At 52.0% G+C, this 15,774-nt stretch overlaps 1 protein-coding gene across 1 annotated transcript; it reads left to right on the forward strand.

Annotated features, from left to right (window-relative positions):
* The first annotated feature begins 652 nt into the window (after window positions 1-652).
* Window positions 653-15,666, forward strand: SMIM35 (small integral membrane protein 35). Its single transcript, XM_035715843.2, has 5 exons — window positions 653-848; window positions 2,102-2,218; window positions 3,218-3,251; window positions 3,950-4,082; window positions 7,402-15,666. The coding sequence occupies exons 1-4, from the start codon at window positions 653-655 to the stop codon at window positions 4,047-4,049; spliced, it is 447 nt and encodes a 148-aa protein (XP_035571736.1). The 3' UTR covers window positions 4,050-4,082; window positions 7,402-15,666.
* Window positions 15,667-15,774: the final 108 nt, after the last annotated feature.

Here is a 15,774-nt window from a genome sequence, read left to right on the forward strand (position 1 = left end):
AGGGTGGCTCTTGTCTTCCTGGGGCTCATCCTCAGATCCCACAACTCTACCTTCAGGTTCTGTTGTCTCCCCAGGGCTCAATTTTGGATCATGGAACAAGGACTTTCTCTCTGGGAACCACTGATATCTTTTCAGTGTTTTCCAGTGCTTTCCACCACCACCCTCCCCGACTTGTCTTAATTTCGCCTTTTCCCTTCCCGTCCCCAAGGCTGGAGGTTTCTCCTCTAGCACAATGAGGAGGGCAATCTTGCTTTGGCTCATCTCTTTGTCTAAGTTGTGAATCCTTTCAATTTTTCTGATGGCCTGGGTTTTTGAGGTCTAAGATAAAGCCTTCCCCTTTTCTTTGCTGGGAGGCTTCCATGGGAAGAAAGGCCAAGGGGCATGGGGGAAGGAAAGGCTTGGGCAGGGGAGATTGTGAAATATTTTTAAAATGCAGCCAGGCCATGTGATGATAAAAATGACAACAACAATGTTGTAATTAATGTTCGTGAACTTAGTGTATGCCCGGTCTGCTGGGTTCTGTCTATGCCGCACCTCCATCAGTCATCCCGGCAACTCTAAGTGTATTTTATTATCATGCTCATTTTCCATAAAAGCAAACTGAAGTCCAGCAAGGGGAAGGGATTTGCTCAGGTCCCACATTTTGCAAATGATGGGCCTGGGCTTTGGAAGCAAGCCTGCTGTGCCAAAGGCTGTGCTTAACCACTGTGCCTCCTGGCCCCCTGAGACAGCCCCGGAGCTTCAGGACCCCAGGCCACCAAGACCAGGATCAGGTGATTCTTTCACACTCCTGGTGCTCATTCAGCAGGAGCCGGGCTGGTCCTCCTCTTCCTTCCCTGGCCTGCCAGGTGGGTCTCTCCACGCTGCTCCCATTGGTAGCCTCGTTCTGCAAAGCTGGCTTCCCTCTCTGCTTCTGCTTGAGGCCCATCTCATCTCCTTGGAGGAGTCCAATCTCCAACCCCTCCTCTCCCTCCTTCCCTCCCCCATCTCTCCTACCTCCTTTCCCCCTCCCCTCTCCCCTCTCTCCCACTTCCCTCCTTTCCTTCCTATCTCTGGCCCACCCCGTCCCTCCTTCTTCCCTTTCTCCCTCAGTTTGGCTTTACAAATAAAATATAAATTTAGCTAAGAGCTCATACCACAAAAAAGGAAGAAGCGATAAGTATAAGCAACAAACGGAGTTTAAAAGTAAACACCCTGCCGTGCCATCCACGGGCTTTGTGGGGAGGGTACTGAGGATCTTCTGGTCTCCGCTCTGGGAGCCACAGGTGAGGCTGAGGACAGACCTTCTGGGCTCCCTCCCAAAAACAGCAGTGCCTTTTCCAATAAGCAGAAGGCCTGTAGCAATTGCACTACTGGAGATTTACCCCAAAGATACAGATGCAATGAAACGGCAGGACACCTGCACCCCAGTGTTATAGCAGCAAAGTCCACAATAGCCAAACTGGAAGGAGCCTCGATGTCCATCGACAGATGACTGGATAAAGAAGCTGTGGTCTGTGTATACAATGGAATATTACTCAGCCATTAGAAACGACAAATACCCACCATTTGCTTTGACGTGCCTGGAACTGGAGGGTATTATGCTGAGTGAAGCAAGTCAGTCGGAGAAGGACAAACATAGTCTCATTCATTTGGGGAATATAAAAAATAGTGAAAGGGAATAAAGTGGAAAGGAGAGAAAATGAGTGGGAAATATCAGTGAGGGAGACAGAACATGAGAGACTCTTAACTCTGGGAAACGAACAAGGGGTGGTAGAAAGGGAGGTGGGCTGGGGGTGGGGGTGACTGGGTGACAGGCACTGAGGGGGGCACGTGACAGGATGAGCACTGGGTGTTATGCTATATGTTGACAAATTGAACTCCAATTAAAAAAATGAGGAAAGTAAAAAAAAACAAAAAACCAAAACTGTTACTTTGGAGAAACAAGCTGACTTTAAAAATGCAGGGTTTTGCTATCCTGGTGTGACTTAGCTCAAGCAGCTACTCAGATGGCGATTCCTAGGGGAGCCATCATTCTGATGGCAGTGGATGGGGGGAGACTCGGAACCAGGGGGAGGACCATGGGTGACCGACCCACTGAGGGGGCCGTGTGTCTCTGCAGGTGAGGACTCCATCAGCACCCTGGGCCTGATCCTCGGCGTGGGGCTGTCGCTGCTGCTCGTGTCCGTCCTGGGCTACAGCCTGGCCAAGTGGTACCAACGCGGGTACTGCTGGGAGGGTGAGTGTGCACCTGCCCCCTCCTGTAGCAGTTGGCAAGGCTGGGTGGGGCTGCAAACTCTGCAGCATGGCATCATGTAAAAATATTTCCTGTGGCGGCTGACATTGTTGAAGACTTGAGTGAGGGTGACGGAGCACTTGAGTGGGTGGGGCTGGGGTACTGGGCCTTCACCAAGGGAGTGGGGGCTCCTCCTCCTGGCCTGAAGCTTCTTTTTCTTCCCTCAGAGCCCACAGGAGTCCATCCCCAAGGTGTGTGTGGGCCTCGAAGCCAGGGGTGGCGGGCTAGGCAGGTGTCCCCCACTCTGGCTCCTTGGGCATCTCTTCCCCTGACTGTGATCTTGGGGTCCTCTCTCAAGCTAGCTTCAGCTTCCCTGGGAATCTTCCAGAATTTGCTGGGGTGCTCCCAGCTCTGAGCCATATCTGCGCTTCCCGTAGGCCCTCGGAGAGATGACGGCACATGCTGGGGTCCCCGGAGGTAGAGAGCATTTCTCAGACCTGCAGTTAACCTCCTCCACAGCTTCCATGAATGTTTGTTGAGCACCTACTGTGTGCCAATGTACTTCAGCCTAATACTATTTTCTTTAAAATTCCACTTAAGGTTGGAATTCTTAGTCTCTGTTTTTTATGGATGAAGCTGGAAGGCTGAAGTTGCAGGGTTAGAGAGTGGCACAATCTGGGTTCAAGCCCAGGTCTGCTTCTTTTGGGCTCTAAGCTAGGACTGCCCCTTTCCCAGGGTAATCGGTACCCTTAATGGGAGGATGCCTAGGCATAGGATCTGCCTCCCGAAAGTGGTGGTTCTGTCTGGGAAGATGGGGTACACCCGGGTACCAGCAGGTGGCAGACAGTGAAGGGACATGGGACCCTCCCACAGCATCCTGAGGTCCAGCCCAGCCACCCAACTCCTCCCAGATGGGGTAAGAGAGCACCAGATGTTCCCAGAAGGGTGAGGGGCAGGTCTCCCTGGAGGTACTAACCCTCTCTTTTCTGATTGTCTTTCTAGGGCCTAATTTTGTCTTCAACTTGTACCAGATCCGGTGAGTGGATTCAGGACAGATCTGAGTGGGGTTAGGTTTGGAACCAAGACACACTCTTTCTCTTCCTTGGCTCTGGTTCCTCCCCATCCCCTTGACCAAACAAGAGAAAAGGAAGGAGCCAGGGTCTATGTAGAAAGAACCATGAATAAAAACTTGAATATGGACAGGATTATGTAAGACCCTACTGATGGTGAACCTCCTAACACTTACCCCCAGGTAGGGGGGTAAATCCATTCATTCATCCACTCATTCATTCCTTCATCATCTACCCATTATGTATTCAGGAAGGATCCATTGTTGCAGATGTAGTGATATTAGTTTCTAGGGGGTACAATGAACATAGTCTCTATCTTTAGACATTTCACTGCCTGTGGTGGACACAGGCCTGACTACAAATAATATAGTCTCAGACACAATGTGGTGTCAAAAGAGAGGAGCAAATGGAGACCACCAGGGATTTAGGGAGTAGGGGGGTCAAAAAGTCCCCCTGCGGTAAGCCATCTTGTCAAATCTCTGCCACAGGGCAGGCCTGCTCTTGGTCTGGCCCTGAGACATGGGCCAGTTCCTGTTCTTGGAAGATGAGTCAGTCAAGGAGTCACAGCCAGGAAGTTCTTCCCATGCTCTGGTCTAGGGAGTTGGGCTCCTAAGGAGAGGTCAGGTTCTCAGCCCCCAAAACCTGATTGGATCATCTTTTTCAGGAATCTGAAGGAGCTGGAGGTGGGACCACCCTTCACCATCAGTGGCCACATCGGCAGTTCAGATGGTGGCTACATGAAGTTCTCTGACAGGCTAGTCTGATAGGGGAGTGTCAGCGTCTGGAGCCCCAGAGAGGTGAGTGGAAGGTTGGTGAGCTCCTGAGTAAATCTAATGTTCTAATAAGGTCCTCAGATAGTGCAGACACCCAAGTCTAGCATTGAGGACTGTTTGGAACCCAAGAGATCATTCAGTTCATCCTCCACCACTTCTGGGGGGTGGATCTGTGGGAGGTGATCTCAGGTATCAAGGCTCAGGGTCATGCTGTCCCCACCACCTGCTGGTAGCAGACTGTTCCTTTTCGCCTGTGTACCCAATCCACATCCTGCCTTTCTTTCCTGGGGATGTTCTATTTCTAATCAGATGGCAGCTTCTAGAGTTGAGCTTTCTGTCTCAACCTTTGCTCTGAGTTTAAGGTTCTAGATGGCTACTCTGCCCAAGAAGGATCACTCCAGGGTGTCACTTCTGAACTGAAAGCCCAGGAGTGATCCCTGCTTCATGGCCACCTGACCCTTGGCTCACACCTTCCCTCCACTTGCCTTCAAGCTCATCTCCCCTCCATCCATTTTCTCCCTCCAGCCATCCCTCATGTACCCCCAGTTTCTCTTTGAGCTGATCCTCTGGCTTGGAAGAAGCCTCACCAGAGGCAGTGGTTTAGAGGAATCCTTTCCAGGCCTCATCTCTTTGTTGCCCTCCCTTTGCTTTTTCTGCAGGAGGTAGCTCCTGGTACAGGCACCTGCCCCTCCCAGGCTCCCGGGCTGCCTTCATCCCCCAGGGCCTTCAAGGCCTGGCCTGGTCCCTTGTTGTGGACAGTGAGGAGTCACTCTGGGTGCACTGCAGGCCTGCAGCAGGAGGACCCCCAGGAAGGGTCTGGACTCTGGACAGAGTCCGGTAGAGTGGCAATGGCTTTCTCCTCCAAACAAAGAAAGTAGCCATTGCTCAGGAGTAGAGACTGGTTCCCAGGGGGCCCCTGAGTCTGGGGGTGGTGGTGGTTCCAGGTGTCCTGGAGAGCCAAGCCATCCTGGCTCAGCCCGGTGTGGGCAAGGCCTGCAGACCCAGAGGGGAGCTCTCCACGAGGCGTCCCCTAGACACTTCCCCTCAAAGGACGGACTCCAGAGGCTGGAAAACCAGTCATATCTTCAATAGCAAAGTCATGTGGGAGTGGGGGTGATTCCAGATGCTGTTTTTAACCTTCCTACTTTCCCCAAGAGCTGAAGGCTGCTCTTAGGGTTTGCTCTGCCCTGCTGCACTCCGTGCTTCATTCTGGTACTTTCAACCTTCCCACACTCCTGTCTACCACCTGGCTCTGCTGCTGAGGCTCAGGGCTGCCCAAACCATTTGGAGAGCAGTTCTTAAAACAGTCTAGAAGCATGATCTTATTTTCTAGGCTCCCGCAATGGGTGGGCATGGGTTGGGGGCGGAGATCTCGGTCTCCCTGTGTCGTGTGTTTCCTGTGCCAGGCTTACCCTGTGACGGGAAGGGTGGACCAGAAACAGTGGGAGTCGGGGAGGAACCCAGGCCAGGCTAAAAACAACAACAAAAAACCCCAACCAAGGGCAGCCCTGGTGGCTCAGCGGTTGAGCGTCTGCCTTCAGCCCAGGGTGTGATCCTGGAGACCCTGGATCCAGTCCCATGTCGGGCTCCCTGCATGGAGCCTGCTTCTCCCTCTACCTGTGTCTCTGCCTCTCTCTCTCTCTCTCTGTGTATTTCTCATGAATGAATAAATAAAATCTTAAAAAACAAAAACAACAACAAAAAAAACAACCACCACCAACCCAGCTAATGCACAAGGGAAATCACAAACCAAGTGTAGATTGGTGGACAGCAACACTGTTTGCCTTGTGAATCACCACTTTTTCCTCTGGTCTGCCCTACTGGACCCGAGGTGGCGTCCACACCTGGATGTTGTCTCAGGAGGCCCTTAATGCAGAGTCCTTCTATCCAGAGAGGCTGTGCTCCCGGGGGCAGCTGTGGACGGAGCAAGGCCAGACAGGAGCCCAGCCGCTGCTGAAACTGCAGGCAGAACTACACCCAGGCCAACAAGACATGTCCTGGGGAGCCCAGGACCGTGAGAAACAAGGAGGAGAGAAGTCACATTATTTGTCTTTCTATCCTCACTTCCTGGGGGCCTGGTTTCTTTCTTGCTTTGGATTCTATTTTTTTTTAAGATTTTATTTATTTATTCATGAAAGACAGAGAGAGAGAGAGAGAGAGAGAGAGAGAGAGAGAGAGAGAGGGGCAGAGACACAGGCAGAGGGAGAAGCAGGCTCCATGCAGGGAGCCCGATGTGGGACTTGATCCCGGGACTCCAGGATCACTCCCTGAGCCAAAGGCAGGTGCTCAACTGCTGAGCCACCTAGGTGTCCCTAGCCAATTGTGGAGGAGGGAGGAGGGGAGGAGAGAGGAGGGGAAAGAAGGGGGGGGAGGAGAGGAGGGGAGGGGAGGGGGGAGGAGGGGAAAGAGGAGAGGGAAAGAGGGGACGGGGGGGAGAGGAGAAGGGAGGGGAGGGTAAGGGAGGGGAGGGGAGAGGAGCCTTACCAGTCCCTACCCCTCACTTCCTACCAGGACTGGGGGGCCACTCTCCTAGCCTAGCCCAGCAATGACTTAATAAACCGGATTTCTGAATTTGGAGGTCTTCATCTGGGCTCCAGAATTTCTATCCATGAGTTGATGGAGGTGGGGCTGAGCCCCTCCTGGCTTCTGGTCCCTCCTTTTCCTGAAGTCTTTATTGGGAGAGCAGGGAGGAGGGGGATTGACATCCTTCCTCAGATTTCGGATTTCGCTGGGCCCCATTCCTTAACCCACAGGCGTCATGATGCCCCATCGGGGGCTGCCCCAGGTCCCTGAATACACTCAGGACTCAGTGACTTTGGGGAACCGTGGAAGGACGAGGCCCAGGGCCCATGTGGTCCTGCCCCAGGTTTGGTGGCTTCAGGTAAGGGCATGGGGACAGCTGCCGAGGGCTGGGAGAACGGAGGGTATTTCCCATCCTCGGGAGCGGAACCGAGACTGGGCTACTTCCTCTTTTGGGGTCCTCTGACGTGTTCCCGGTCCCCTCTGCCTCCTTCTTGTTTTCCTGACTTCCGCAGTCCCGCTGGCTAACGTAACGCAGCACTGCCCTTCACCCCAGGCCTCACCCGAGGATGCAACATGTTTTGGTTGAGAGCCCTAAAATGGCAGCTTCCAGCTTGTTCAGAAATGATTAGGGAACCAGTACCTAGAAGTCTGGATCCAGGTCCAGTGGGTCTGGGGGGCGCCTCCCCTAGAACCTTCCTCTCCTCCTAACTGTTCTTTCCACTGGCCCCAAGAGCCAGGAGGCAGGCAGGAGAGCCAGCACTTCTATGCTGCCACCCCCCAGTCCCTCTGCCACCCTGTTCCTCTTTGGTGTCTTTGCCAGGAAGCCTTCTGGGGATGCCTTCGCCCTCCCTGCCAACCCCTCCTCGGCACAACTAGTCTCCATGGTTGACTCAAGTGTCATCTTCCCTGTGGCTTCCCTCAGGACTGCAGACTGGCTGCCACCCACTTGATCCTGGTGGCAAATGGCCACGTTTCCTCCATTTGTCCTGTTCCCTCACCATGGTGAGCCCTTGGCTGTCAGGGTTACGTCCCAGAGATCTTCAGTAGCCACTAAAAGTGGAGCATGTAGGAGGTACCCAATAAATGCCTGCTGAGTGGAGAAGAAACACCCAATGTGGTTACAGAAAGCTGCCTTGTCCTAGAGAAAGAAACCCTGGTGACCCGAGAAGGAGCAGGAACTGCTTGCACAACACACAGTCTCCAGAGAACAAATTATTTTTGTGCATGTTACTGTGGCTTTAGCCTTGTGGCAACCGTGTGACGTGGGGCATCATTCCTGGTTGCGTATTGCATATGGCAAGACTGACGCTCAGGCAGGTAGCATGCTTTGCCTAAGGCTGCACAGCCACGAGCTGCACCGGAGTCTGCGTAGAGGTGGAGGCCTCGCAGATGCAGCCTGACCCCAGGCTTAGCGGGATGAGGATTGAACACTGGAGAAGAAGGTCTGGTCTTGACCCACCCTGCCATGCTGTGTGGCCACGGGCCAGTCACTCACCACCATGGACATGTATTTTAGCATCTGGACATTAAGGGATCAGACCACTTCTCCAAGGCTCCTCTCTTTTACCTGAAGGAGAAAGGGATTTTATCTGTTCATGTGGGTTTTTTTTTTTTAAGGGTCTTATTTCTTTACCTGGGAGAGAGAGAGAGAGTGCATGCGCACATGTGCACAATTGAAGGGGAGGGGCAGAGGGAGAGCAAGAAGCAGACACCCCACTGAGCAGGGAGCCCAATGCAGGGCTCCATCCCAGGACCCTGGGATCATGACCTGAGCCAAAGACAGATGCTTAACCGCCTGAACCATCCAGGCTCCTCTTTTTAAAAATCTCTCTTTTCTTGGTGTCTAGCATAGGGCCCAGCACATAGTAGGTGTTCACTAAACAAAAGATACAAGTACAAAGTATAGTGCTTTCTGACCTAGGAGGTGACAGGTGACCGCTGCGGTTCCTTTAGGTCCTAATAGTTTAGGATCCGAAATACTCCTCAGCCTTTCTTTGACTTTGGATAAATCTGAGCAGCACCTAAGACTGGGTCATTCCCAACCAAATCCTTCTTTACCAGTGAACTGACGTTTGCTAAGCACGTATTTGAGCTCAGGGCAGGGGCTCCGTATGCAGTCTCCCTTCATCCTCAAGGGTGAGGGAACAGGGGGATCAGGGCCCGGAGAAATGATTTGCTGAAGGTCAGGCCAGAATGTGTTTTTTTTAATAATGGTTGGTCAGCCGCTTAAAGGCTCTGCCCAAGCTCCTAGCTTGCCTGGGCTCCGTGGGCCCCAAGGCACAGGCCCCTCCCGCTGGCCTCTGATCTCTCTTCTGGTTCCCCTGGGGCGGTGAGAGTAGCCCCTGTCCTCAGCCCTGAGCTTCTACTGACCCATTTCTCAGTCTTCCCTTAATTTTTTTTTTACACCCCTTCACTTCCGGATCATCAAATTTTGCCCCTTATTTACGCCAATTCAATTTTCACTTCCCCAAGGAGACTTCCTTAAGATTGGTAGATCTTGTTGTCTTCTCACTTTTTTTTTAAAGATTTTATTTATTTATTTGAGAGAGAGAGAGAGAGAGAGAGAGAGAGAGAGAACGTACAAGCAGGGGGAGCAGCAGAGGGAGAGGGAGAAGCAGACTCCCCACTGAGCAGGGAGCCAGGTGTGGGGCTCGATCCTAGGATCCTGGGATCATGACCTGAACCAGAGGCAGAGGCTTAACTGACTGAGCCACCCAGGTGTCCCATCTTCTCACTTTTAATTACAAATACTCTCTGGCTCCCATAACTGAATTCCTGACTTTCCCCTTGTATTCATTCATTCATTCATTCAAGCAGCTTCTAGAATATGCCTGGAACTGCTAGACCCTGTGGGGGTATCCAGTCTCTCTTGAGATCGACTGTGCTCCCTCTCCGGATGGGTGCTTTCTGCAGGCAAAATTCAGCTTCTACCCTCCCTGAATTCTCTCCAGTAGCTTCTATGGCTCTGGCCGTAGCCAGGAATGTCTCAGGCATGTATGTTGACAGTTCCTCAGTCTTGTCAGGGAACCTTGGGCTTTGCTTTATTGTTGGTCCAATCTTGAGTGCTCTGAAAACCAAGGTTTTTGATTTTCTCTGCTCATGCTCAGTCATGTGCGACCCTGTGGTCATCACCAGATACAGATCTAGACACAGCAGACCCAGACAGTGACGTTTTCTGTGTAAGGGCTACCTTAAGGAATGATCAAACCCGGGAAGAGACTGGGCAGGCGAGGAGGGGGCTGTGCTCCCTTGGGGTGGCCATGCAGGGGCCAGCGTCTCCTGTGCCCTCTCTGTGCCCCAGGGCTCTGAGAACCTCCGAGTGGGAGCACATAGGTGTATCATCACAAAATTTAAAAAACTGCTTAGTGATCAAAAACTGTCTAGAAGCAGTGAGATTCAAGCAGATCTGGTACAAAACAGGAAGCCAGTGGCCTGGTGAATTCTCACATTTGGGGACCAGAAGTGAAAATGTTCTGTGTGCCCAGAGTAGCAACAGGCCAACAAAACAACAGGTGGGGCGGCGCTGGAGGCCAAGGCTTTGCTGGGGTCCCTGTCTCCTGGATTTTTACCTGTAGGGGTGTGGGGGTTGTCTTGCCCTCCCCAAAGCCTTAAGTTAAGGTTTTTCATATATAAAAGCAGGGAGCCATTGGGAAGGAGATGGGTGGAAAATGGAAGAAGCCTCATGTTTCCGGTGTTGCCCCAGTAGCCGGTGGGCCCCGGTGCCTTGTTTGTGTAAGGCTGCCATCTGACTCGAGGACACTGAGGTCCCTTCCAGCTGTGAGGCTGTTGCAGAACGTGGGTGACTTCAGTTCCACAGGGCTGGGGGAGGGGGCAGGGGAGGAGGTAGCAGAGACACCTGTGTGCATGTGTGTGCGTGTGCATGTGTGTGGACGTGCTGCAGAGCTAACCCAAGGAGGAGAAGGATCTGTATTCCCAGAGGGCTTGCCTAGGCCGATGCTCAATGAATGTTTGCTAAAGGAGTGAATGACTGCGTGCTGAATATTTTCACGGTCCTTTGCCTGGCCTCCTGACCACATCCCCTTGCTCTAGGCTTCCTGTTTGGTCTGTAGCCCCGAGTCCCTACAATACCTAAGAGCTGTAGGGCAAAAATTGCAGGGAAAGGAATAATTATGGTATAATATGACTAAGCTGAGACGACAACAGGCCTGAAAATAAAATTCAAGTCAATTTATGTACAGCCTGCTTTCTTTTGGGCTCAGTCTAATGTCTCCCAAGGACCCAGCCAGCCTCAAGCTACCATTGCCTGCATTGCCATGTCATGTTTGGCTATCCTACTTCTTCCACTCCTTCCATATGCTTTTCCTTGTGAGAGAATCCATTTGCTGTGCCTGCGTTATTCATCAAGCTCACTGAGCACCTCTAGGTTAGGCAGCGGTTGGGCGTGAAGGATACAGAAATGGGTCAGGGAAGTTTCTGTTCTCTAGAGCTCACAGTGGAATAAGTGTACGTTCCATGGTATTTTCAGTGGCAGCGGGATGGCCTGGGCAGTGCAGAGAGAAGTCGGATTGAAGAGCACTCTGCATTTGGCCGGGAAGACTGAGGCCCAGAGCTGACATGACATGATTGAGAGCTGGATGAGCCTAGAACCCACTTCTCTTGAGTTCCAGGCCAGCCCAGCCCTCTTTCCACTCCGTGGGGCTGCGTCTTTGCCCATGGGGCGTCTCCGGACAAGCAGCCTGGCCGTGGAAGCCTGTCTATGGACTTGCCCATTAGCCTGAGTGACTCCTGGACACTCCTGTCACATGAGGGTCCTATTTCCTTCCAAAATACATTGTGCCACGCAGTGCCTGCTGGACTACATGTGTCATCTCTTTGCCCTGAGTTTGAATTGTGGGCTCAGATTTTATAATCTCTCAAGTTTTGGGAGAGTCTCCCAATCTTAGCATAATTTAATAAATGTCACTTCACTCTTGTGAGTTCAGTCCAAAATATGTGCACTGAACACCCTAGGTGGGTCACACACTCCATGACCCCTGTGGACATCTCCCTCACAGCATGAATAGCAGGTGCTTCAATGTTCCGCCTTACATCCTCGGCTCCACCCCTCATTCCAGACATTTCTGAAGGGGCTCCAGCTTTGTGCTCACAAATCTGGACTCCAGTGCCCACTGTACATCACTTGCTGTCTGCCCTGGCTCCTCCTCTTCCGGGGGAGCCCATGCAGCCGCGTGCACCAGCAGTTTGAGAGAGTAACACATCTGGGGGAAGCCTCAGCCAGTCCAGAAGCGGATGGATCAGGGCCTCTCCTGTCAATGTTCAGGGGACAATTGGAAGAGGTCTCTACATGTTCCAGGGAACATTCCAGTGGGATCAAGACCCAGTTGCTCCCAGCATTACTGGCTTGATAATGCATCCTTATTTGGGCTTTTTCTTCTCCTGGTATCTCACCCTTGCTCCCAGTGATCATCTTCCAAATAAACCACCTACCCACAACTCCTTGAATCAGGTTCTTACTTCTTGGCAGGGAAGATCTAGGCTACGCCTTGCATTATAAGTTTATCTTTATTTATTTACTTTCTCATTCATTCAGCACATACAAACCTATGTGCTCTTGGCTGTGGGCCTGCAGGAGTGAGCAAAAGAGAGTAAGTCTCTGCCTTCATAGATCTACTTTACTGGGAAAGAGAGACTATAAGCTAATAAACAAATAGGTCATATCACTTAAAAAATAAGTGTGCTGAAGGAAAAAAGCTGGAGCTAGGGAGGGATGTCATGGAGACAGGGAGGATATTTGGATAGGGTGGTCAGCAAAGACCTCCCCAAGGAGGCTGCATTTAAGAAGATACTGGAACAAATGATCTGAGGTGGAAATGAGCTTGAAGTGGGGTGGGCAAGGGCGAGAGTGCAGGAGGTGTTGTGGGGGGAATCGGCAGATACTCACTCATTGGAGTTTAGTCTCTCATTTGGACCAGAGGCAAAGGAGAGGGCTTTCAGCCAGGGATTCACATGACCTGAATTATATTTTATAAAGATCACGCTGGCTGCTGTACTAGACTAAGCAATGCTGTATGATTCACACTTTAGTAGACTAAGGCAGCAGGCGTGGAGGCAGAGGGACAATAAGGGGTTGAATAGTGGTCCAGGTGAGACCCAGTAATGGATTTGACCTGGATGATAGTATGGGAGTGGGGACCAGTGATGGCATTCACCACATATTTGGAAGGTAGAATTGATTGGACCTTCCTGATGGATTAGATGTGGAATGTGAAGGGATGACTCCTGGTTTTGTCCTGTACAACTAGGTGAATGATGGCATCATTAGAAGGGGAAGACAGGGAAGATTGTGTGTGTGTGTGTGTGTGTGTGTGTGTGTGTGTGAAATCAAGCACAGAGGTGGTAGCCTGCTTATCCTTGAGGCAGGAGGTCAACAGGTGAGTATTCTTCCTGCAGGTGGGTTGTGGGGGATGTGGCCTTCTCTAGATCAGTGTCCTCATCTCCATGCCCAGGTGTGTGCCCCCATCTGGTGGGTCAGCATGAGCACATCTGAACCCCCAGCTCTGAGCCCTCCCCTCTTGCCAGGCCTGTGTCACCAATTGCCAGAGGGTTTTTTCCTGGGGTGACTTATCACAGGGAGCCAGGACTCGCCACCTCCCCTCTCCCTGGTGCCATGTCTCCCTTCCTTGTATATATTTCACTTTCCTCATCACTCAGCCTGCTATTGAGTCTTGCCAGCGCTCTCTGCAGAATGCCTTTTGAATGTCACCTGCTCTCCATTCCCGCTGTCCTGCTCAGTATTGTCATTGGATCGGATTTCCATTTAAGCCTGTTGTGGACTGAATGTTTGTGTCCCTTCCAAATTCATATGTCGAAGCCCAAACTCCTAATGTGATCATTTATCATGGGGTAGGGCCTTTGGGAGGCTATTATGCATTAGATGAGGTCATGAGGGTGGGGTCCCTATAGGAAGAGGAAGACAGGGGTGCCTGAGTGGCTCAGTTGGTTGGGCGGCCAGCTCTTGGTTTCAGCTCAGGTCATGATCTTGGGGTCCTGGAATTGAGCCTTGCATTGCAGCTCCTTGCTTGGTGAGGAGTCTGCTTGGGATTCTCTCTCCCTCTCCATCTGCCCCTTCCCCCTGCTCAAGGATGTGTGATGCTTGCTTGCTCACTCTCTCAAATAAATAAAATAAAAAGATTTTATTTATTCATGAGAGAGAGAGAGAGAGACAGACAGACAGACAGACACAGGCAGAGGAAGAAGCAGGCTCCCCTTAGGGAGCCCGATGTGGGACTCAATCCCTGAACTCCAGGATCACGCCCTGAGCCGAAAGCAGAGTTTAACTGCTGAGCCATCCAGGCGTCCCTCAAATAAAAAAAAAATCTTAAAAAACAAACAAACAAAAAAAAAGGCAAAGAGACCAGGGTACCAGCCTAGCCAGAGCTTGCTCTCTATTCTTTCTCCTCTTTTCTCCCTCTCCGCTCCCTCCCCTTTTCCTCCCATGAGGACAAAGGAGAAGGGGACCTTCTCCAAGCCAGGAAGAGAGCCCTCACCAAGAACCAAACTGGCCAGCACCTTGATATTGGACTTCCAGTCTCCAGAACTGTGAGGGATGTTTCTTGTCTATGGTAGTATGTTTGCAGCCCGAGCAAACTAAGCCTCCGCTTCAGCTCTGCCTCTCGTCTCCGTGCCTTGCTTTCCCGTCTTAGTTCCTTTCACGGCACGTATCACTGATTGTAGAGATAGATCTGCTAGTCTGTTAGCTTGATGCTTATCTTCATAGCCAGATGGCTCCCTCCAGGAAGCGGCACCTCTTTTATTTGCTCTGGACCCCGGGCTGAGCACTGCGTCCGGCACACAGCAGGCGCTTAAAAATGTCTCTTGAAGAAATGAAATGGGTCTCCCTATATCCTGCCCTGTCCCTTCTGACTCATGCCTTACGCTTGGTCAGGGTTATCTTTTTAACACTAATTTCACCCCACCCAAGCCTTCCTTTTCGGAGTGTTTATTGGGCCCACCCCTGCCCCCCAGCCCCGCCTCTCGAATGTTTACGGGAGGTAGGTGAACTGAAGATCCAGCTGATAGGAAAGGTGCTGTGAATCATTAATAAAAATGCATTTAATTTCAAATTGTGGATGTGCTTCAAAAGTAACCTTGAAACCCACGAGCACTACAGGAAATGGATGAGTCACGCCTCCCACTACCTGGTGTCCTCTAAGCTGGGCTCCAGAAAGTCAAGCCCTCGCTTCTGAACCTGCCTCTCATGGTCACCAGTGCGCTGTCCTGTGGGAGTGTGGCCTGGAGGCCCCCCCCACCGCCGTCCCCACGCAGGGCCCGGAGAGCTTCCCCCCAGCAGGGCACTGTGCGCTCTGGGGCCGTGACCGCCCTCTGCCACCGTGTGTCCTCTGGGATTGCGTGTGCCTCGCAGGTGGGAGGGCGGAGGCGGGTCGAGATCTTTCTCAGGGATGACAAGGAAGACTTTGATACAGCTATTCAGAAAGCTGGGAAAACACAGTTCAACAGAAATTTCCTCTTGGGTCAATGTTGGTCCACTTCCCCTCTCCTTAACCAAGAGGAAGTTCCATTAGCTCATAGAAACCCAGAATCACACATTCCTCAGCCTGGAAAAGCCCTCGAGGGAGATTACTCCTTTTAAGAACCAATGGGGCCTTCAGTGGGGTACCTGAATCCAATTTCCGAGAAGCCCGGGAGTGTCTGAGCAGCAGGTGTATGAAGGACTCAGTTTCCCCCACAAGCCCTGCTGTGCTCAGAAATGAAGAGACCAGTGCAAACGCCCGTTGGTGCTTCCCAAGGGACGCCAGCCAGGCCTGCAGCGGGGCCCACGCCCTCGGACCGCCTTCTTCCAGCTGCTCTGCTTTTGTCTCTTCCAGCCCAACTGGCGGGTTGTGGATGCCTCCTCTTACCTTTCTCCCCCTCAAGGGCCTCTTCCTGGGGGCAGAGGCCATCTCCAACACCCACTTCCTGGAGAAAGTGACTGACCCCACATCTCATGCCACCAGGGCGGGGACGCCTCCAGGGCAAAAGTCTAAGCAGTTCCAAATGGTGGGGTATTAGTCAAGTTCTCTGAAGATGATAGGATCAGCGGTTCCCTAGAACTGGTTATTTCTTCAGAGTGAAATGGGGAAAGCATCGTTGGAGATGACAGAGAGGAAAGGGGATCAGGTGTCCCCACTCACCTCCTCGAGGATCCAGTATGGGACAAAGGGCCAAGCGCTGG

The sequence above is a fragment of the Canis lupus genome, chromosome 5 (assembly GCF_003254725.2).
Source record: "Canis lupus dingo isolate Sandy chromosome 5, ASM325472v2, whole genome shotgun sequence".
NCBI classification, from domain to species: domain Eukaryota; kingdom Metazoa; phylum Chordata; class Mammalia; order Carnivora; family Canidae; genus Canis; species Canis lupus.

Bases quoted from the DNA above. Each gene is read 5' to 3' on its own strand.
- SMIM35 (XM_035715843.2), top strand. From the start codon at position 653: ATGGGCCTGGGCTTTGGAAGCAAGCCTGCTGTGCCAAAGGCTGTGCTT. The intron at 849-2,101 runs GTGGGTCTCTCC...GTGTCTCTGCAG, and splicing joins TTCCTTCCCTGGCCTGCCAG to GTGAGGACTCCATCAGCACC. The intron at 3,252-3,949 runs GTGAGTGGATTC...CATCTTTTTCAG, and splicing joins TTCAACTTGTACCAGATCCG to GAATCTGAAGGAGCTGGAGG.